We start from the raw sequence: 23825 nt of genomic DNA on the forward strand, positions 1-23825 counted from the left end.
TCCTGGATGGCTTTTCAGCTGTTCACTGCTTTTGCCACACTGCCGAGGCAGATGTACAAACAGTAACCAAGGTTGCCTTAAAATACCTCAGCTCTGGGCTTCAGCCTTTTCAGCTGGAGCATTTCCTCTCTGACTCTCAAGTGGCAGTTTTGATCAACAAGGTCCTTGAGTCAGATGAGTCTATTGAGTGACATGCTTTATGTCTGTTTATCAGGATCTGAGAGGCAGAAGAGTTAGTGACAAAACCACTACAAATCCAAGTCCTGGCCCAGAAAAGCAACAAGCTTGTAAATGTTTTTTTTCAGCTGCCGTGGACTGAAAATTCCCGTTCCTTCCTACCTGATTCATGTTGCTGCTAAACACAGAAGATGGTGGAGGCAAATCAGAAGAGAAAGGAAGTTACAGATGAATTTATCCTCAAGCACAGTTCATATCTCTGAAATACAAATTCTTTTTGTGAGAGGCAAAAAGGGGTCTCAGACTGCTAATGCGACCACTGGAGGAAAGAGAGAGGATGAAGGCACAGAGGCATGCTTGATGACGCCTCCGTGTCAGCAACTTGAGGCCAGAATGCCTGGAAAGCTCAGAAACATGGGGTGAAGCAAGAGGCATGGGTCTGAAAGACAGCAATGGGCTGGGGACTGCCACAGGCATGGACTTCCCACCCCATTGCCTCCAAAGGATTTGGTTTGGTACAAGAAGGAGATGGCAAACCACAAGTTTTAGCTCAGTAGCAAGGCTGAGAGGTTGCCTCTGTATAACACGATGTCTGTTTGCTTTTCCTGAGTCAGAGAAAAGCATTTTTGGTGGAGAAGAAGAATATTTCTATTTCATGATGACATTTTCAGGAGTAACTTATGTTTCAATATCATGATGATCACTCTATGTTGATGCTGGCTGTGTTGTATTTGTAAGATGCATTAGAGCTGCTCTTTTAAACCTACTGATTTTTACTTGTTCTGTAGCTAGTTTAACTAACACACTGGTTTGGAGTCAAAAAAGCATTGTGGTAAATGTGGAAACTAAATACAAGCCCTGAATTTTACGATGGAGTGCTGTTGTATCCGTGATGGTCTGAGGACATATGCAAGGCAGGGATTGTAGTGAAAGACCATTTGTTAGATGAGCAGATGTAGTTGGGAAAAGAAAAATAAAAGAAAAAAGACAAGCAGAGGAACAGAGGAACAAATAAGCTCTTCTCTCATCCTGAAGAGAGGACTGTGTGCCTGCGAGCTTTTTTGACTGTTCTCTTACTATAAATCTCATGCTTCTTCAGAATGACAGACTTTAAACCTGCTGCAAGGTGTGTCCCACACCCACAGCCACCCACCAGCAAAAATAATATATTCATGACGTTCTTCCAGGTGATTCAAGCTTTGGTTTGGGCCCTAAGTAAAAGAACCAAAATCATAACTATATAGTGATTACTGATTGCAACCAGATAAATCTGTGACATTTGCTAAGCCATTTTATGTTGAATGCTGATATGTATATGACATTTCTGTCTTGACTCACCTGTTGGTCTTGTGTAATCACCTAATGCCTATCTGAAATATCATCCTGCACATGGCAAAAAAATTAAAATTATTTATGTTTTTATCAAGGTGATGTTTCAAGGTTTTGATTATTTTGATTACTTTTTAGCCTGTAATTCATTGTCCCCCCATTCTGTAGTTCATTGTCCCCCATTCTGTATTTTTATTTTTTGCATAAAATAAATGTTACTTCCATATTTTCAGGTCCAAGTATGATATGCTGTTAGTCTCAATCCGTATTTAAAACAGTTAAACAAGGTTTGGAGTTACCTTTACTCATCTCTGTGCAGCTGCTCTGTCTTATGGAGAGGTCTGTCTTATCAACAGGAGAGGTCTGTTACAGCTTTGTAGCTAACAGTCACAGGAAGGTCTCTGCATGCATGGAAGGAAATTCTAAATACTGACCAGGCTGACTGTTCAGATAATAAGTTGTTAAATACTGAAAATGTCTATAAGATTTGTTTGTAGCAGTATGATTTCAAGAGCTTTTGTAGTATACAGTTACTCTTCTGTGAGAAGGCATGAATTTAAATTCATTTTCAACATGCATTTCTTCCCAAGTTTGATGGGAAGAATGAAGCAATATTAGAAAACTGAAGCAAAATCTTAGTGGCATTAATTCTGCTCACAAAATACAAATAGGGCCACAAATAAATTACTCAATATTGAATAAATGTCAACTAAAATTTTGTACATTGCGTGTATTGTATACAACAACCATGAACATTTTGGGGTTCTTATATTAACCTAAGCCAGGTGTTTTTGCTCTGACTAGAAAAGTGCATAGTATAGTAGTGGCAAAAATAATAAATACTACCCCTTACATTACAAGAAAGATTAAAAAAATACCCTAAACTTTTAAAGCAATGTTGATTAAAGGCCGGTCTTATGAGCAGATAAGCTTCATGGCTTAATAAGGTACAAAAATGAGACCTGGAAGGAGGTAATTAGATGGATATTCTAATTTGCAATGAGAAAAAGTCTTTGTAATAGTGTGAGAAAACACCATCCTTTGTAGCTCTCAAGATACTCTTCATACTCTTCCTTACACTGACTATTTACTGACTTCTGCTTCACACTGAGGTATTCTAAATTTGACTGGCAGCTGTTTTAGCCTTGAGAAGAGAGCTAACTGACCTGCTAAACTATCCTCACTTGTAAACAGAAATATGGTCTGAAGCTATTCTCTCCCAGTTCATTTCAAGTATAATGAAGCAACCCACACATTCATTTGTCATAAAGCTTTTTTTCTGTCTCTTCAGGGAAGCGATCAGTCGTGTTTGTGAAGCCATGCCTGGTGCCAAAGGAGCCTTCAAGAAACGAAAGGTATTTTTTCTTTCCTTGCAGTGCAGGTGACTGTATTTTCTTAGTTCAACACAGAGGAGACCAGGCAAGCAGGCAGGTGACTTTAAAGGAGTTTTGAGAATTCCAGATCATTAATCATTTAAAATATTGATTGTTTTCACCCACTGTATGTTGCCTCTTGCCCTTTTGGTCAGGATCTGCTTTTATAGGCATCCAGAAGTACATAGGACATGTAGGAAAATATTGTGACTTGCCTTTAAGTTCCTACTATAGAAACCCCCTCCTTCCGTCCTTTTCTCTCTCTTGTAGATTGAAGGTGGAAGGCTTAAAACAAACAAAAGGGATGCTTTTTCATAAAATGCATGAATAAATTGTGGAAATATGTGCTGAAAGCTCTTGCAGAGGCCAAAATATGCATAGTTTTGAAAGTGATTAAATCTGTTCTTGCAGTATAGCTCTACTGGTGACATTTAATGAGTCTGGAAATCACTGATCTCTGGAAATTGAGAGAACATACAGATGATCCTCTGTTTTCTATGCTCTTTCTATAGATGATTCTCAGTGTCCAGAACTGATGGTGGGTCTGGTGGACATTGGCCTAACATGGTTGTTACCATGCTTTTATTCTTATTTGTGTGATACAAGCTAGAATCTGCATGATATTTGGGAAAATTTCTTCACCAAAAGGGTTTTCAAGCATTGGAGCAGGCTGCCCAGGGCAGTGGTTAAGTAAGTCCCCATCCCTTGGCAGTGTTAGGTTTAAGGTTGGACTGGATCTTAAAGGCCCTTTCTAACCTAAATGATTCTAATTCTGTGACAAGGAGTGGAGGAAACTTCAGCTCAACTCTTGCATTGGTAGCTTCCAACAGTCTTGTACTGCTGGCTCTTTCAGAGGCTGGCTAGCAAAGCTAGGATTAAATGCTAAGGGAAGGAGAATAGCAGTTAATTGTATCCCTTGTAGATGGTGTTGGGTGCAAGAGGAGAACAGGCAGGTGAAGGAAAGGTCTGCCTGCTTCCCCACCTACTTCACTAACTAGGCAGAATCCCAACAGAAAGGGATGGGGTGAAATGCCACTTGTTTGCAATGGAGAATCTTCCCCTGGTAAAATAAGGCATGTATTACAGTGTAACTGGAAATTGCCTCAGAAATTAAGGTTGTGGTTTTCCCAAATTCACCAAATTCACTTCGTTAGTATTTCTAGGTTCTCTGGCTTTTGTTTTTTATACCTGATGGTAAAGAGGAAAATATTTTTCTTGGAAAACAAAATGACATAAAATATCATTGCAAAAGTAAGTTAAACAGAGTCCCAAGTGCCTAGTGAGACACCTCACTGTATTACTGGTTTTAGAAGAAATGTTGCTTATGAGTTATTGGAAAAAATATAGTGTTTTTGAAGTGTACTGGATGAGAAGAAAAATTGCCCAGCCACAGAATTTCACATGAATGGTAGAGACTGGTATCCTTTGCCAGTCTTTACTTTCATCATGGTTTTGCCACTAGTGGGTTATGAATATGGTTGAGATGTACTTCCTGAGGCCAGGTTTTCACACTTTACCCACATACTGGTCAGATGATCCTTAGGCATGAGCTGGGAATCATGAAGGTTTAAGGAAAGAAGAGAAACAAGAATATTCAAAATGGCTTGTTTTAAAGAGAAGTTAATGAGGTACTAGCACTGTAACATGACAAAGTAAAAATAGTGCAGCACAAATGTTACGTGGAAGCAATATGTAGGTAGCATATTTTTATCCACTTAAACAGAAGGAAAAGAAACTAAAATTGAATAAATGTAAACTTTAAGGAGTGAAGAAGAACAAGTGTGTCCATCTTGCTGGGGACAAATCTTTCCAAGCTTGCAGGCAGCTTGGGACAAATACAAATACAGCAGCATTCCTTCAGTATAACTGGAGTTGCCCTTTCCATCTGGGAAGCTACTAGAGCAGAGCAAGCAACAGATTTGTTTTCAGGAGTTGAAGTGTTTTTTACAGAATAAGAACCTGCTATTTTAAGCTACTGACTCAAGGCATTCATCATTGTCTGCTCAATTGGTCCCTTGGTGAAGGTGAGAATTTGCTATCTCACAAAACCCTATTTTGTTAGGTCAAGAGTGGATGAATGCCTGCCTAGCTGCTGCTATTATTATTATTATTATTAAAAAAATATCTCCAGAGGAAAACAGCTGGTGCAATGAAATGAGCTTTGAAAAGTCAGCAACTTTTTAGAAACCTTTAAGACTACAGCTAACTCTGCATACAATGAAGGTCATCCCAAACAAGCAGAGTACAAAAATGTGCTTTTTTTCACCCTTCACAGTCAGCAAGCAAAGTTCTTTCTAGCATCTTGGGAAAGAGCAATCTTCAGTTTGCAGGAATGAGCATAATGCTGAATATCTCCACCACCAGTTTAAACCTAATGACTCCTGACACAAAACAGGTGAGTGTAACTGTTAATTTGTAAGGCTTTTGATGAACAGCCTATCGCACAATTATTTGCTGGCTGCCAAAATACTCAATTGGTCAAAGTTATTATTCCTCAATGATGTCAATAAAATGAATGAGAACAGGAAGTAAAGCACACTAGCAGTCACAGTTCTAGTATTCAACACAGCTTTGATGAATTATTTTCTTGCCATGTTTTGGGTAGTTCAGTTTTGCTCTTAGAAGACCTACAACATGAAACAGCATTTTCTGGTCTTAGAAGTTCTTCTTGGCTACAATTGCAAAAGGGATGCATTTGGAGTAAGTGACAAAAGGACTGAATGTGCATCCCCAGTATTGTTGTGTTCTTCACATTTAGAGCCTTAACAGGCAATCTATTACTGAGGCTCTGCTAAAAATACAGCCTCAGGGGGTTTGCAGCAGTGAAATGCCAGTCTTTTAGGGAGACAAGGCATCCTTTTTCAAGCAGCCCATTTCTTTTTCTTCTTCATTGTGCTGAAGGTACAGACAGACTTCAGGGAATCACTGCAGTGGATTGTGAATGATGTATGAGATGAGAAGAATCCTTGCTCAGGGTATATATATAGAGAGAAAGCCGACAGACATGCATAGTCACTGCAGTGCTATTTGCTGTGAGCCACATACTGCGTTAGGGCATGCAACTTTCTGCCCAGATACAGCAAGAGAGGAAGAAAAAAATACCATCCTGCAGTCCTTCAGAGCCTCAGGTTAAAGAATCAGAAAGAATTCATACATTGTCTGTTAAAAAGCTTTCCTTTTTTATTATGTTTATTATTATGTTGCCATTAATTTATGTTCATTCTTATCCTTATTTAGAAATCATCATAATCTTCTATAGTGAGTACTGAGACTGTGGGAGCAGTGTTATGGCTGATTGCAGTAGTTTGGAGCCTTATTGTGGAATATACGCAGCAGTGCATTTCATAAGGACAGTTGCCCCCGGTCAGAAGAATAGGAACTTGATGTTAATTAGATCTATTTAAAAAGTGCCAAACCCTGAAGCAACCTTGTCTTTGGCTGATGTCAGGGTTGAAATGGAGTTAAACTGACTTATCGCAGGGAAGAATCCTCCCTCAGATACCTTCTCTTTTCTCTGAGTTTACAAAACTGTTTATCTTTCTCTCACATCATTCCTGTTGAGATCAACTCGGTCGAGATGCTGCAGGCCTGGGAAATGTCTGGTTTCTCAGACATCCCCAGCCCGGCTGTGGTGTCCCTTGCTTCTTATTTGTGCCAAGCATTTGATTTGAAAATAAGCGTGGCCCAGCAGCCCCTCCCAGGAACATGGCTGAGAACTTCCGCAGAAGCCTCTTTTTCCCAGAGGAGCCACAAGGAAATAAAAGACAAGGCATTTATTGTTAGCGCTTGAGGTAGCTGGAAAAAAATTGCACATACCCGTGCACAACAGTTCTGACAACATGTTAAGCAGGGATGAGAGGAAAATTTTTTTGTTGTTGTTTATTTGTTTAAAATGCAGATTTGGGTAGATGGAAATGTCTCTAAACTATGTGCACGCATTACTGATTCATTTCATTTTGAGCTATGCAAGGCATTCATGATTTGCTGTGTCAACATTTTGGTGTGGGGGAGGGAATATCCCTATCTCAAACTAATCTAAAACATTTAGCTGAGGAATTAAAAAGAAAAAAGTGTTTGACTTGTACTGATGTTTTCAAGAACTTTTCAGTTTTCTTGAAATTTGGAAAAATAAGTTTTGAGGGAATCTGAAATAATTTTTGTTGTTTATGATGCTGAACAACTTTGTTGTTTATGATGCTGAAGTAAAAGATCAGGTTATTTGCACAATTTAAGACAGTGACAATGACAGATGTATAACAAATCTTCACTAGTTCATCTCCATTGTTAAAAGCACTTCTTCTTTACTGGAAAAAAGAAAAGGAAATCCTCACTGACGAGTAAGGCAACAATGGTTCACCAATGAACACTTAAACATTAACCACATCTTGAGAGGCTCCTGTGGGACAAGCAGGAGTATTGAAAATGAAGCATTCTTTATATAATATAAGCACTATAAATAGTTGTCAACTCTTGCTGACTTAGTGAAGCAGCAAGATCCAGAGAAAGTCATGTCAAGCTTTTTTGTACTTTTTTGTACATCAAGGAAGATGGTTGCTGCTTCAGGTCTTTCAGATAGAGGATGGGGGAAACAGCCCAGAAAATATCATTTTAGCCTCATTTTTTGCCAAAACGGTTTTCTAAAGTATCTGATACCCTCTCCAAAGACAGCAATTAAAATCCAAATTACATGCTTTGAGGCACTAAATAAGGGCATTGTCCTGTACCAGATGAATTCCTTGGCATAGTTTCTGTAACTCAAGTGATCAAGTGAAATTTTCTTTCCAATGACCTTTTCTTTCTTGGTTGTTACATGATTTCATTATTAAAAGATTTCGTAAGTTAAATCTCAGAATAGTAGTGGAGCAGAACTGTTCTCCTTGTATTAGAGTTTCATAACAGTTTGTCTTTTCTCAGGGAAATATCATATTAGTTCAAATTGCACATAAGCAAATTGAATTTCAAATGTTCTGGAGTCTGCCTGAGATTTTGTCTACAATGCTACATTGCAGCTGGAGTCAATGTTCTGTTTGCATATTGGAAACACGTTGGTATTTGAAATGTAAAATGACACAGTTAAGTATCAGAAGCAATTTTTGAATCCTTAGGTGCTGTAGATATTGCACGTTTTCATTGATTTTTCCAGAGCTTCATCAGCAGAAAAGTGTTCTGATGAATAGGACCCTTTGCTCCATTCATCACTATCTGTAATAAAGAAAGCGAGCTTTAGCAGATTAAAATTTCTCCAAAGATACTGTATGACAGAGCTATATGATTTACTGGAGTTCTGTGCACACTTAGCAATTTTGCCATGTCCTGCTATGTTTTAAAGAACACCAGAATAGATACAGTCATCTTTGTTTATATTATAATCGTGCTACCCTTTGCACTCCCTGTAGGTGAAACACAGGATTTTGACCTTGGTTTTGGATTTTCACCCCTATACAAACCAAAAAAGAAATCAAGAGGGTAAACTGTAAGAAAACCTACTGATTCACACTTATTCTTTCTGATCCATACAGATCATAGCAAATCACCATATGCAATCTATTTCCTTTGCATCTGGAGGTGATCCGGTAAGCATTTCCTTGAAGCTTTCCCACACGTAGGTATTGCTGTATAAGAACTGTGTGGCAAAATTTATTGCATAGCTTACTGAAAGAAAACTCTAACCACAATAACTCCTGTTTCTTGTTTCATAAATTCTTCTTGATTGTTGTCATCAAACTCTTTTCAAGGGAAGTGACTGACAAGCAGTCATAGATCCTCCTCTTTGAATGACTGAAACAAAAAGTATCAAAGGGTTGTGAGCATTCTTATAGTAACTGACAAGTAGGGCTTTGTTTTCCAGATTAATATAGTATCGTCATATGGCTATTATGTGAATTTCTGTCCTGGTTTTTATTTTGTACTTTTTACAGTAACAGACTGTGTTGCAGTTATGTTTATAGCAATGCATGCATTTAATTTTTTTTTTTCTTCATGTCTCTAAGTGTGCATTGAGAGAACTGTGATAAATCCTGCCTTCAGGTTCCACTTAAACTTGAGAAGAAACTTCTTCTCAGTGAGGGTGACGGAACACTGGAACAGGCTGCCCAGGGAGGTTGTGGAGTCTCCTACCCTGGAGACATTCAAAACCCGCCTGGACACATTCCTGTGTAACATTATCTAGGTGTTCCTGCTCCGGCAGGGGGATTGGACTAGATGATCTTTCGAGGTCCCTTCCAATCTCTAGCATACTGTGATACTGTGATACTGTGATATTTGCTACACTCATGCAGCTCAAAGATAGGCTTCCAGGAATATCCCAGTTCTTTCTTTCTAGTTCTGCAAAGCTTTCAGATACACCTACAAGTTTGGTTCTTTTAGTTTAAAATGCAGACACCTGATTGTTATGCTTTCCTGTTTTTATAAGCAGTCCATCCAAAGGCATATTAAATGTCCTTAAAAGGTGTTTGTCACCCGGGAGAATTATAAAACAGGGACATTGATCACCTCATACCTTAGAGGTCTGAAAGCTTTTAAACCTAGTTTGAGTGTGAATTGAGTCTGCCTTTTCCTCCATCATATGTTTTGCTGTCATTTATCATTCATGTAGTACAGGTAAGGCAATTTCTAGCCTGCTTTGTGAGTTAATTCTCTCAGTTTGACTCTGTTAAGTTGAAGATCTTTCACACTTTCTCTTTTCATTTCACTATCCTCAGAAAACTTAAGGGCAAACTTGAGCCTCAGCGTAGCTCTGCTGAGCTCAGTTCAGTTCCAGAAGGGAAAAGGACATGATATCACAACAATTTGGGGAACACAGAATGCATCAAAAGCAGCTTTGAAACACAACAGATTGCAATGAATGCTGTAAATGAACAATTTCTGAAGTGGGCAGAGGAGTGATTAGCACAGTTCCCTGCCTCCATAAGAAGATTCTTCATTCCCCATCTGCCATCCCAAATGCTAAGTCCTGGAAACACCACTGCACACTGCCCACCGATAGAGAGATTTACCAGGAAAGAGGAGAGGAGCAGCAACAGAGATTGGAATTGGAGTAAACAAGCTCTCACAAATGTTTGAGAGAGATAAAAATCATCCTACCAAGCCAGTGAACTACCAGAGAAATAAAATTACGTGGTGTAAGGGAGTCTGCAAGAGAGTGAAATTGAAAAGTTGTGTTCCCAATCAGACCAGTGCATGGTGATCTCTTTCTGGGGGTGGAGAAGGGTAGGTATGAGTATCTGATGACACTCTACAGACTTGTCTCAGTGGGCTGGTATCTGGCACAACTTTAAATCAAAAGCTGTTTCATAAAGGAGGTTGTTCCTTTGTCCTATGTGCACACAGAAGAAGACAAGATGCAAGGATGGGATTTAGTTCAGACATTTATTAACCTATCTGAGTGTCATCCAGACATACCATTTATTAGCCTTTAACAATTTCCACCTGGAGGGCTGCTACCACCAAACCATATCTCCCAAACACAGCTGGGATCCAGCTCATAAGCTCATCTCCTCAGATTTAAATCTCTCCTCAGAGACTTAAAATGGATGGAGAAAGGCCATACTGAACTAGGAAACAGATCTGTGCCCGTGTTTCTTCAGGAAATGCTTCCACATTTTGAAGTTTAGTTTATTTAAAAGAGAGATTGTCCCCGCTTCTCCCCCTCACTACTTTTCTGCTCTGGATATCTGCCACACATTTGCACCAGCAATTAGCTTTTCAACTTTCCTCCCACTCCCTAAGCGTTAAGTACCATAATCATTCAAAATACATCCACTGGAGAAGTGTCCCACAGACTTGGAGAACAGCCTGAGTATCATACATATTTTTGCAATATTCCTGTTTGCAGTGAGTCAGACAGCTTCTGCCTGTGTCAGTACATGAGAGCTTAAAAATCTTTCCACCAAATCCTTTTTACACATTACTATGGAATAATTTCGACTTCCAAGGTTGTATTCTGGATCTGCTTTATCTCTCTTCAGCCCCTTGTTATGATGCACTAAACAATTTCACCCATAGTCATTTCAAGTGGGTATTTCCAGACAGCCAGACAAGACATCTGTATTTCCTGCTGAAATTTCTGAGAGGTCTCAAAAAGCTCTCAAAAGGTCTAATAAGGCAGGTCTCTCAGAGGACCCTGAAGGCACTAGTTCTTCAGTTTCAGCCCTGCCTTTGAATTTTAACACTGCAAGACAGTTTCTTTGAGTGAAAATAATAGCTCATTCATACCTGTCTTCAGTCCTTGAATGTCAGGGACCACTTTGTTGCATCAGCCCAGCCCTGTCTAGCCTTTTGATGGGAATCTTCTAATTTAGCTGCCATGAAATGTGCCCACTTTAGGTGGTTAATGGTTTGTCATAGTCAGCTTGAATCTTTAGATGAGAGTAGGTGGTTCCAGTCTCTCACACTCACACTAGCTATGAGATAGATCTGTGATTTACTCAGTCATGAATATGTCCATCAGCTGTATCTGTGCCAGTAAATAAAATGATCCCAGGCCTGTTTTCTGGCCCGAAATGAAATAGCATGGTGAAATTTGCATCCACACATTCACTGTCTTCCCTCCCAGTGGTCTCCAGAGAGTCATGCCCAGCATAAGCTGGTCCTTCAGAATGTTTCAGAGCAGGACATGGGAAACCAGCACAGCCAGGCAAGGGAGAGTAGCAACAATTAAACTTTATGGACAACTGTGGAACAGCTCTCAGGCCTTTACCTTGTCTCTCTTTTATTTGCTACTCCAGACATAACCACTTTTCTCATCCCCTTTCTTGTTGATATGCATCATTACTTCCACACAAGTCATTGCCCAAACACTATGTCACTGGGTGCTCAAGGAATTGCTGGACAAATTGCTAGGGCTACTCTTCTATGCTCCACTTTCTTCACAGACTAAGCTCATTACTGCTGTGTCTGAATGCCTTTCAATAGCACATTAAATGATACGGCTGCACATCTGTCACCATAATCATGAACGTTCTTCCTCATTTCCCTTGCTGTCTCCTTTGAAAGAGAATTATATAGACACACAGCACAATTAATTGTTTTGGATGGGGTTGTGGTTGTGTGTGCTTGCACTCGAGAAAGTTAAGCTGAAGAGATTTATCTTTCAACTGAAGATTGAAGTTTGTTATGACATTAGATCTTCACATAGTTGTCAATGGTCTTGGTTCAATTACCTGGAGTTGCTTTGTGTATATTTATGCAGCTAGCTGTTGTGTATCCTATGTATACCTGCTGGGTTTAGCTATACCTGACTAGCCAGGCATGTCAGAAAATATCTGATCTAAGCAGGACTTCCTGATCACATCAGGAATATATGTAATTTTCCAGAGGTGCCAGCAGACCTCACGTTCCTGGAAGCACCTGCCTTTCTGTTTCATCTGCACAATGGTGAAAGTCTGCACCGCCTGTTCACAGGAACATGAGGGTGGCAGGACAGCTAGCAAAATATCCCTAAAGAAGATGTTGGCTTGGTCTTGCAGGAAAATCCACTTGGCATGTGGCAACAGGCATGGCTGAAGCAGCACATGGGCTGGAGAAGGGTGTCCTGGAATACTTCCTGTCATAGCCAAGCTGCGGCTGAGCACCCCTGTGCCATATGGCGTTGTAGTCAGTAAACACACCTGCTTGATACACATGAATAAACAGCATTGCTTAGTGCTTCTGAGGAGCAGGGCTGTTACTCCCACTCTTTCTGCCTCAGAACCAGTTGATTATTCATGTTCTGAACCAGAATCTCTAAGTAATTTGAACATGAGAACTTGTATTTCTACTCCCTTCTAAAAGAGGCCTGATAAAAATCTTATCAATTTTTTTAACTCATTTTCCAGTGCTTTGGAAGATATAAATTCTGCCAGAATATATCACATTCTGGAGAAAACAAAGTGGTGGGATTAGTATCGAGCCTGTAAGATTTTTTGTGGTATTTAAGTAGTATAAACTGCAGAGCAAAACATGTCATTTGAGGCTCTACCCACAGGAATATGCACACTCTGAACTGTGATCTTTTGCTATGATCAGTGCAAAGATTTTTTGCATTCATTGTAGCTGTCTTAATTTTTTGACAGGATACAACTGACTATGTTGCATATGTAGCTAAGGATCCTGTTAATCGGAGAGGTAAGTTTGAAATACCTATTTGGCACCTTTTTTCCTTTGAGAAATATGAATTATTCATGGTATAATTCAGTTGAATTTCTTTTCCCCAGGAAAAAAAGAATAAATGCAGACCAATAAAACAATTGTCATTGACAGAGTAATGGAAAGATTATGCAGCAAAAAGGAACAGCTATGCACAAGTCAGTTCTCAAACCTGGAGCCTACAGGTCTTGCCTGTAGTTCAGCTCCAAATATCACTTTGATTCTCTTCATCTCTTAAATTAAATGCTTGCCTTAACTTGACTGTGTGAGCTTCTAGGCAACAGTTAACTCTCACCTACACCCAGTCACTATGCAGGAACTAAGCAGTCCTCTGATTAAGTCTCCTGATGAGGCAGCTGAATCTGTTAGGTCTTCTTGGTACATGCCTAATTCTTCCTGGTGGAATCAGATTCTTTACTAGGTAGTGAGCTTTCAAGCCAGCTTGCTGGAGGGCTGTTATCCTTTTTCTCAGTAAAGTTCTATTTAACATTGGGTTGCTCTGTGAGAGAGCAGTCAGGGACAGCAAGCCTCTCTCATTGATTGTCTTCAAAGACCCAGTTCAGAGTCTTAAAAGTAAATTATGGAAAGTGCAAATTACAGTCAGAAATAATAGGTACAGAAAACATTCCTGCTTGTAATGCAGAAAGCATGACTAGGTCTTAATGTTAGATACAAAGTGTATTATGTTCTTGAGAACCTACTTATTATTCATAGATTCATAGAGAAAAGAAAGACTAGCTCCAAAAAAGGACTCAAGCACTTCCAACAGGATTTCTGCAGAATTCAGACACTTTCAATCCAAAATGTGAACTCTGCAGACTCTGACCTGCCACTTTACCATGGGCACAACTAATTCTGCAGCTTCTGTATTTTGTCACCTTTAATTATTTTAGATACCTTAACAACCTGTCAATGTGCAGAGATGTCCAGACTTGAGAAAGTCTGACTTAGCTCATAAATAATACCTGCACTAAATAAACTACTATGCTGAATGTCAGTGAAACACCTAGAAAACACAGTGAGTGGGAGGTAGGGTAATAGTCCAGTTCTTTGCCATGCTTGTAATGCTCCAACATGTGCCCCCAGTTAGAAAGACTCTGGCATCAAACTGCAGGCTGTATGATGCAGACCTTCCCACCCCACTTGCTTTAGCAGTACCTTTCTGCTAAACTGGAGACTGATTCAGTTTCTCTGAAAGATCTCAGTGTCAATACAGTGGATCAGTATCACAGACCAGATGTGTGTACTCTAGGGTCTGGAGGATCCCTGCGCTCTGTCTTCTGTTCCTGTGTAAATGGATTTTACATATAAACTGTTTCATAGACTATGTTCTTTATTATATCTAAGTTGGATGTGTTTAGCCTTAGTTTCCTGTCACTGTTCCTTGTTGAGCTACTCTATCCTAGATTGAAGAGTCATCTAAACACCTGCTGTTGTCTTCCTGTGGGGTATTTAATTCAAGCCATTTCTCAGTTTTCCTTAGGAAAATTCTGGCAGAGTGAACTCTGGTCGATCTCCAGCTGCAGTGCATGCCCTCCTTCCTTCAGATAATTTCTGTTCCTCCTTCTTTCGTTTTTCTGCACTGTTTGAAAAACAGAAATGATGCCTGTTATTATTTGGAGTAATCTAGTATTAATGCCTGCAATCTATAACAGAGGCTTCGCCTTCCTACTCTTACTTGCTTTTGTCATCCTCATCATTAGCTGGTTTCTCATAAGTCCTTTTTGCTGCAGTGAACCACTGTTATCTCACATGAAATTCCTTCATGCTGCAATCTTTAAGCCTTCTGCATTACGTTTTTCCACGACTGTGTATGTACATCAGTGGTTTGCAGATTGGTGACTTTACATGTGACCAGTATTAAAACACATTGTTTTAAAAGGTCTATTGTACCAAGGGATCTAGATTGCCCTCTTTCACTGTCACTGGTCAGCCTGTCAGTCTTTGTGTTATCTGCAAATAGTTTAGAAATGAGTCCAAATTTACTTCTGTATCTAGTGAAAAATGTTACTGCTGCTGTTACAGACACTAGCACTGATGCTTTCACTGGCATATTAGACTCATTCTTCCCAAGTGTGACGCTCTCTTCATGCTTTATATTCTGGATTGAGCAAGCTAGAGACTGTCTGTCTTCTGCTGTAACATTCACAAGAAATCATCTCTGTGTGAGCCAAACTTTCTCATGCTTTTAAAAGAAGCACATCTCTTACCTGCTGAAAGTCCATTCAGGTATCCAGGGAAACAGGTTACTCATTATGTCACCCACCAAAACTACTTATGACTCATGCTTCATTTCAGCTCCAGAGAGGTTTAGCAATGAGCAGTGTGGTCTCTTTAAATCCACACTCGAGCTATAGAATACAGAAATTGTAGCTTTGGTTGGCTTAACTACTTTTGGTCCATGTTCTTGCAGGTAAGGCTGCACTTCATTTGGGGGCTGCTTGTTCACCTGCCACCAGCAGAAAGAGTAAACAGCAGATGTCCTGCTGCTAGCCAGGGCTGTCTGCCTCTGTCTTTGAATGCACAGAGGTCTTGTTTTTGACTGCTGAATCCACTTCCAGCATGCAGCTAAGGGCATTACTGCCTTGAATCGGGCATTGCCTCAGCATACTGCTCAGCACAGCAAGTGCTATAAGGTGAGAAGAAAGTATCACTGGCTCTGTTTAGCAGGGCAGCACTGTGACTGGTGCCATCTCAGGCTGTGAGAGGTGCTGCTGAGGGAGAGCACATGTGCCCTGGTCATTCTGTACTGGCAGAATTGCAGGTTTCTTGGCCCTTTATTCTGGCCTCTTCAAAAGTCTGCCCAGCAAGCTGAGAAGTCATTGCTAAACTTCCTTAGTCTCCCTATATTGTTTCAACTAAAATCATGTCACTCAAATGTCAGGACCAGCCCTTATTTGTAGGACACTGTCAATCAAAGCACTTGATTTCACTGAGCTGGACTCAAGGTGTATACTAAAATGCAGTTAGGTGAAATCTTTATGAGTTTGCCTGTTCATGTTGTCATGAAGATAATACTTCCAAACCACTCTCTGATTTAAAACTGGGATGGATTTGGCTGCTCAGGCAGTTGATAAAGCTTTCTCCATCTCCTATAGGAAGAGAGCTTGTGTTGCCAGCCTCCCTCCTTACTTCCTCTGTCACACTGGGTTCAGAGAGGTGGCACATGGGGGAGTGCTGGAGTTAATCGAGGTCCTGACTCTGTGCTCCCTACTGATTCTACAGTTTGCTGGGAGCATCTCCATACAAACAGGGAAAGGTACCAACCTCTGTATTACTGGAATCAAATAAAATAAAATACTAGGAAGTATCCTAGTTATTTTTTCCTCCCTCAGCTTGTAATTTGGGAAATTCCAGAAGCTCAGAAGAAGTGAAGAGTTTGCAAACTTGGCATGATTAGACAGAAAACTGAAATGGTAATAAAATTGATTAAAGCAAGGAAAGCTTTTTTTTGTTGTTACTATCTACTAATATTTTTATAATTTCAACTTAAATCTTTGTTAGAATTCTTATATAATCTATTGCATTTAGGTAATATCAAGTGAAAAGTTATAGAACTGATTTGTGGTATTGCAGTTGCACAACAGAGCAATTTTACATAACCTTCAAAAAGACCCCATTGCCTGAAATCCACTGTGCCATCACTGAGTTTTATTGAAATGTGAACACCATGAATAGGGCAACTATACCTGACATGTAGGTGTTTTGTCATAGGCCAGTGCAACCCAGCATAACATAAACAATTATTTACATGCACATGTGTCAAATCTTTTTCATTTAGCTTGTCATATACTGGAATGCTCTGATGGCCTGGCCCAGGATGTCATCAGCACCATAGGGCAAGCGTTCGAGCTTCGATTTAAGCAATACTTGCGATGCCCTTCTAAGATACCTACTTTCCATGATAGGTGAGTGTGATTGCAGTGAAGACTGCTAAAGGATCTTCTTTAGCTTTGTATTTACTTAATAAAATGTGCTGTGGATGCAGTTGCTGCGGACAGACGGGATTTAAACACTTAAAAAAGAGATTTCTGCTGAATTAGCAAAGTAGCATATGCCTAATGAATACGGAAGGAGCACAGTCATTTTAAGAGAATGGGCTAAATATGGGTTTCATAGTAAACTTACTGAAATGATCATATGTTTTCTGTTGTTGTTAGTAGGCAGAGTTGGATGGCCAAGAATGGATGTTATTTGTGGCATTTCCTCATTGTTACTGTCATAGCAGCTCTATCAATTTAGATGAAGTAAGCTAGAGTTGCTGGACTTCCAGAATTACTACTGATGTTTCACTATTTCTGATATTAACCAGGATGAAGTTTTTAGGAATGTAATTTATTATACAGAGGATTTGACTGTGTTCTTTGGAGGATACAAAATCTATTTGCTTGTATATGCTTGAAAGGTTGGGATATAGCATTCTCTTTTCTTTGGTGAGCTGTGTTTTTGATATGGATTATTATATGCTTGCTAACATTAGTACAAATTTCAGTGAGCTGGTACCCTGTGTAATCTCTTATATCAGAGTAAAATGGGTATATAGTGAATATAAAATGCTACTATCCTGATTTGCAAGCATTCTGTACTCTTTTAGTTTAGTTGTGTAAATGAATGTTAAATGTAGACTGAAAACACAAATCCTACCTCTTAACTTTCTGAAGTTCTTCCAGATTTATATTGGTGATAGAGCAACCATAATTAAAGTCAAAGTTTTAGAGTGTATTCGATCAATAAAGTAATAATATTACAAATACTACTGTAAGGTTAAATAAAATTGTTTGTTAATGTAGTTTATAATTGTCTTTAAAGCTAAGTAAAACAATCCTTTACTCAGTATGAAGAATGTAATCCATTGTAAAGGGGTTTTAGAGTTTGTCTAAGCAGAGAATGTCTGCTGCATGATCCATCATGGCTTCCTGATTTGTAATGGTAGCTGACTTGTCAAAATAATATGCAGTAGTGATCCCCTGGCAGGCAGTCTTAATAGGCTGCAGGTATCAAGGTGTAAGTGACTTGCAAGCAAGGGGCAAAATAAAACACTTTCTTACAGGATGCAGAGTTTTGATGAGCCATGGATGGAGGAAGATAATGAGCCAACAGAACAACATGCCTATTACAACAACATCCCAAATAAAGTGCCCCCCCCTGGCGGCTTCATTGATGCCAGGCTCAAAGCAAGACTTCCCACTGCTGCAGATACAGCTCAGGTCAGTGTAGTTGCATCTCTGCCCTCCTGCTGATGGATCCCACATTTTTAAAAAATGTGTATTTTAAGATGGTTACATTTGGACCATTTATAGCTCATAGTCCTTCGTGTGTGGCTACCTTCCTTTTGAACAGGCAGCTACAGATTAGGCAGGTTCAGAACAAACAAAAGGAGATGATTTCCCCATGGTGTTAAAAGATTACACAGGTTCAAGGAAGAGAACTCCACTGAGGGTCACTACATCTGTATGCTTCAGAGAGTATCAAATAATGCTCACTAACTGGGAAAGATCTGATGCAGAATAAACGATCTAGGACAATCATTACTAATGGTTCATTATATTAATAACTCAGCAGTGATCAGTGATCAGTAGGTTTCCACCTCACGTTTCACTAAGGTCAGCTTGGTTATCTCTGCCAACAGATACTGCTTTTGACAAGAGTCTCTAGATTCTAGATTTTGCTTTTGACAGCAATCTCTACCATTGCTGTTGAAAGTTTGACTGTGGTATTGATGTAGCCAACTCCAAGAGGAGTTTTCAGATGCAGCACACCTCTGCTTAAATCCAGAAGTGCCTTGTTTGTAGTCAACATCCTCCCTTCAGTGCCAGAGTTCATCCCCTGGTACTGATCTGAGTTTTTCAGCTCATGCTTGGAGAGTGCTGGGGGCATCTTCTGTTCCCAGGTGTGTTTCTGTGGAACGCTTTTCCAGGGCATAGTTGTCAGGGCTTGTTGTGTGAAGACAAATGTACTGGAGGAGATAATGCATCATTTGGGATTGCAAGGGTTAATAAAAGCAAGGAGCAGGGAAGTTTACACGAAGGTCACCATAATATCTTATTCCTACACAAATGCATTTTTGCCATATGTATTCTGACACCATGATGAGTTGGAAATGAAGAGTAGGAGTACACAGAATACATGCCAAGGAAATTGTTAGAGCCCTTCATAATTTATCTGAGCATTTTAAAGGCAATTGAAAATTTCTTTGCACATGTGTCCATTCTAGTCTGCAGCAGGACTGGGAGGAGAGCAAACTTATTACCAGAATCGTCACTTAGGAGACAAATTTGGTGAAGGCTGGCATCATGTGCCTGTTAAGCAAGGTGAGTTTTACTAGTTTTTACTCTAATACTGCGGGAGGTCTCAGATGGGCAAAGCATGTGAAAGTCTGATGCCCCAAAGTCTTAAGTCGATGAACTGCACTTCGTGATAGATCCCTTTTTTTTCAAAATTTTAATGTTGATGGCAGAGAAAAGCATTTGGTAATTACTTCTGGATAAATTATGAAATGCACACCTTCATAAAATCTTATCTTTTGCACAAATAGGGTTGCCCCAAATCTTCAGTTCTCTAGCTGCCCATGTCTTAAAACTCCAGGGTATTTAAAGACAGGCTGCATGGTCTGTTCTGAAAATCAACCCACTACGGTATGCAAGATGGAATTTCCAAAAGAAGAACATAATGTTAGCAGTTTTTTTAAAATATAGAGCAATGCACGTGTTTGCGCATGATCTCTGCTCCATGAATAACAAATAATGAGTAATGTTCTTTTTGTTGTTGCCTATGAATTTTAAGCAAATCACATCAAAATATACATACAAAATTTCACCCTATCCACCTCTGTGTGACAGCTTCACTGTGTTTTTGGAGACGCTTTTCAAATGCCAGAATATGTTATCTGCTGTTAGTCTGGACAGATTTGAGGATTTTATTCCATTTCCTTTCTCCTGAATAATACCTGTCCCCAAACCCTCATTGAAACTGGATACTGTGGAATATCCACATTGAAAATGGTTATAGTTCTATATCCATTCATCAATATTTCTTTCTATTAGATATTGCAGTTATTGACTTTACATTTCTCCAGGAAGTTTTAAACCTGTGGTAATGGGGTATGATGTTAGTTAGCCGTTGTAACAACACTGTTCTGTCAAATACAAAAAAGAAGACAAAAAAAATCTTGAATTTTATAGGATCTCTGGATATGCTGGAAGAGAAATCACAAGTAACCTCAACAGCAGAAATGCCAACATACGTAAACACCCAGCATATAGATGTAGAAGCTCTACTGGCACTTCAGGTAGATGCTGAAAGTACCTTCAGTGGAACAGCAGATGATATCAAAGCAAGCAGCCCAGGAAAGGATCTGTTTGACATGAGTAAGTTACCTTCCTGTTCACTTCCTTTTCTAACAAGTGACCCAATATACTTATGCATTAGTTCTGTATAAAAATAATTATAAAATACTCCAAATTTTAGTATTCCTGGTATAATTATGGTGAATTATGGAATTCAAGGTGGTTTCAGATAGAACTGAGGGAAAATAAGGGTGTCTGAAGATTTTAAGCTAGTTTGAATTATATCTAAGTTGAGTTGCAGTCTATGCTGTCTTTAGCATCACAGGCAACTACTTCAGAAAAAAAAAAAAATCAGGAGGCTTGTCATGCAAGAAAGTGAAAGAGTGCATGGCTGGAGAATTAGCATCAGTCTGTCCTGTGAATATGTTACTAGGAAGTCAATGCATACTACAAAAGCTTTGTGCAAGTTTCCCCCTGCCTTTGAGAGGGAAATTAAAAGGCAGTTATCCCTTGCTCTGGATAGGCATACTACACAGATTGATACAGATCTACGTATCTGTTCCAAATTTGAAGTCTTTTCCAAAATTAAAATCATAGCCATAACTGTAAAACTGCTTTTAAGCTTCAGTCATAATTTGATGTCGGTGCTACCAGTACACATTATTTTCAGCCTTGAGGAGACACTTAACAGCAAATACTGGGAAAACAGTATAATGCACAGAAAAATTTATTTGTTTTTCTACTCTTCCTACCTCCAATCAGTTGCTGACACATGATTTTTTTAATTCAGTTCACATAATTAAGAGGCAGTGAGACAAAGCAGTTGGTGCCTATATGTTATTTGTAAAATAACACATCTACGTTTCCGTTATCTCAGTGTACATAAAACTGTCTTCCTGGCATGTTTTTGCTGAGATATGCCTCTATTTCCACAGCCTGGGGAGATTTTGGATTGAAAGGAGAAGTGAGGAAAGAAACTTTAGGGAGTATGTATTTGTAAATATGGATCTGAAACGAGAGAAATCTGCTGTCTGAAATCAGAAATGTTAACCTTGATTTCTAAGAGGCTATGCTCTTAAAACATGCACATGCGTGCTTCCATTTTGTACATATTCTTTTCCTAAGAGTAGGGAAAATTGTTTTCTTGTCTTCCAAACTTCATTAACCTTTACTAACCATTGGGTTGTTAAGGAAAAATAGCATTAGAAAATGTATCACCTAGCCTTAAGTTAGTATTTTGTCAAGATAAGCACATTTGGCTCAGTGCAGAGGGCAATGAAGTGAAGACATATGTAAGTTGTTTGTAAGAATCAGCTGAAGTATCAATAAGCTGTGACAGCACAGTATTTACCCTATTTCTCTGAGCTAAATTAACCTCTCTGTGGCCCCATGCAAACATGGCTATATACACCTTGCATCTGTGACTATTTAGAGCGGGTGTCTTGCTCCACCATACTGTTCTGCAGATGTCCTTCCCTAAGACTAGTGGGAAAAGAATAACATCTCTTTTTAATATTCAGTAGTTGGTCAGATGGAGGTCTGGCAAGGGGAAGGAGCTTCCAATAAGTAAGTACATATAATGAAGCGCTGACTGACCTATTTACTGTTTCTGTAAGACTGTTAGGATCTGTAATGACACATCTTTCTATTCTACTCTACAGAAAGTAGCACTGAGTTCAGGATATAGCTGAGGTTTAAAAGATGTTTCCCCAAGGCTGATTTCAGCTAGGTAAATCACGTTAAAGGTATTAGCCTGTGTCTAAGTTGCAAAGTCCTCTTTGTAAGTGGAGGTTAGGGGTAGGCTGAGTGGTAACATTGGCTGATTCGTTCTAGACATACCCGTGGGCTGGAGACTCAGTAATGGATTATTTTTAAATTAATATGTTGTTTTAAGAGAGACCAGATATAATGAAATTGGGTAACCATATTATGCAATTTTTTTGAAATGAAACTGTCTGATGTACCTGGTAAGGCAAAAAAAGAGCTCTGCCTTGTATCAGGGCATATAAATGCAACTGTTTACAATAGCCATTACCAAAATAAAAGCAGTAACTTTCAAAACCTCCTGCCAAGGTTTTCTCTGATTTTTATCAGCATCTTTCTGTGCATAACATACATTTTTAACATATTACACTCCTCAATCTCAATAAAATCCTTTGATCAGTAGGCCTAGCAGTATACCTTCCCTCAGTTTTTTTCATACAAATAAAGGGATGTGGCTATAACACAAATTAAGTCTAGTTAAGAACATCTGGAATATCACCATTTTTAACATGATTTATCTATGAATGATCTTGTCCTTGTTTCTGTTTCCGTAACCAGAACCATTTGAAGATGCCCTCAAGAACCAAACATCTGTGGCTGCATCAAGGAAATCCACCTCCACAGGATGCACCAGTCCTCTTTTGTCCAGACGAGCTGACTGGACTGTAGCTGAAGACCTGAGTGCAGAGCCGTGGTATCAAGGAGAGATGAGCAGGAAAGAAGCAGAACAGCTATTAAAGAAATGTGGAGACTTTCTTGTGAGGAAGAGTACCACGAATCCTGGCTCCTATGTGCTGACAGGCCTGCACAATGGTCAAGCCAAGCATCTTCTTTTGGTGGACCCAGAAGGAACTGTAAGCACTGACTCCTCAGTAATACAGGAGGTTTCTGACAACACATTTTCTCTAAACATATTTAATCTTATTTACAGCTTTTTAACAACTGATCATACTACAGCCTCATATCTCTAATATGCCATCACATCTCTCATTCTCTTCCTTGTGCCTAGCAGAAGACCCACTGCATGATTTTTGCATGTTGCAGGGAACCTTAGGGAACCTTAGGGACCTGATTCCCTAACAAGGTCAAGCTTAGGCTGCTGCAGGACTGTCTTAGTCAAAAGTGCAGCTTAGCCACTTCTTTAGCCCTCCTGCTGGGAAGCTCTTGTTGGCTGTGCAAGTTTGGCCTGCATGCCAGCATAAGCCTAGAGTTTATGTACAGGAAACTGTACTGGAGAACTGGGGTAAACCTGCTCCAGCTCTTTGCTGCACAGGAACAACCTTGGCCGATAAAGGAACCCTCCAGCAGCAGGATGGAGAGGGCAAGGGAGCTCCAGCTTTCTGTGTCTGCCCGGTCCTTGTTCTGGGGAGGTTTAGTCTCATCTGAAATAATTCTTGGTTCCTGGTAGCAAAAGTGGGCAACTCCTTTTCCTCTGTTAAAGGGCAACTTTAGATGACAAGTGTGAAAAGTAAATGAGAAACTCCCATAGAGGAGTTAGTCTGTTGGCATCTGTTTCAGATGAGAAACCTGTGGCAGAATTATGCTGGTCTTCCAGAGTCTGTAATGCTGTGGTGAGAAATGCCAGTGGTATTTTCTGTAATTACTTTTGCCATATGAGGCCAGTCAGAGAATGGCTTTGCACTGTTTAGGTGTCAGCCACCTAGTCCTGGGCTTGACTGGAACATCAGCCTGGGGAACTGGCCCATCGCCTCCTTTGCTAAACTTTTGCCAGCAGTTTGGTGACCCTGCAGCAGGGCCTCCTAGTTCTCCC

The 23825-nt window shown here is 39.6% G+C and overlaps 1 protein-coding gene across 13 annotated transcripts in view; it reads left to right on the top strand.

Moving 5' to 3' along the window:
- SHC3 (SHC adaptor protein 3) overlaps positions 1–23825 on the top strand; it is a 90616-nt gene that overhangs the window by 58820 nt on the left and 7971 nt on the right. For all 13 annotated transcript variants that reach the window (XM_062609843.1, XM_062609844.1, XM_062609846.1 and 10 more), the window contains 9 exons: positions 2798–2861; positions 5155–5274; positions 8399–8452; positions 12932–12983; positions 16786–16912; positions 18055–18211; positions 19219–19315; positions 20186–20371; positions 22613–22908. In XM_062609843.1, the coding sequence (XP_062465827.1) occupies positions 2798–2861; positions 5155–5274; positions 8399–8452; positions 12932–12983; positions 16786–16912; positions 18055–18211; positions 19219–19315; positions 20186–20371; positions 22613–22908 (1153 nt within the window). The remainder of the gene's footprint in view (positions 1–2797; positions 2862–5154; positions 5275–8398; positions 8453–12931; positions 12984–16785; positions 16913–18054; positions 18212–19218; positions 19316–20185; positions 20372–22612; positions 22909–23825) is intronic.

Source organism: Pezoporus occidentalis, unplaced genomic scaffold (assembly GCF_034315485.1).
Source record: "Pezoporus occidentalis ecotype Australia unplaced genomic scaffold, CSIRO_AGI_Poc_V1 ctg141, whole genome shotgun sequence".
Taxonomy (NCBI): Eukaryota; Metazoa; Chordata; class Aves; order Psittaciformes; family Psittacidae; genus Pezoporus; species Pezoporus occidentalis.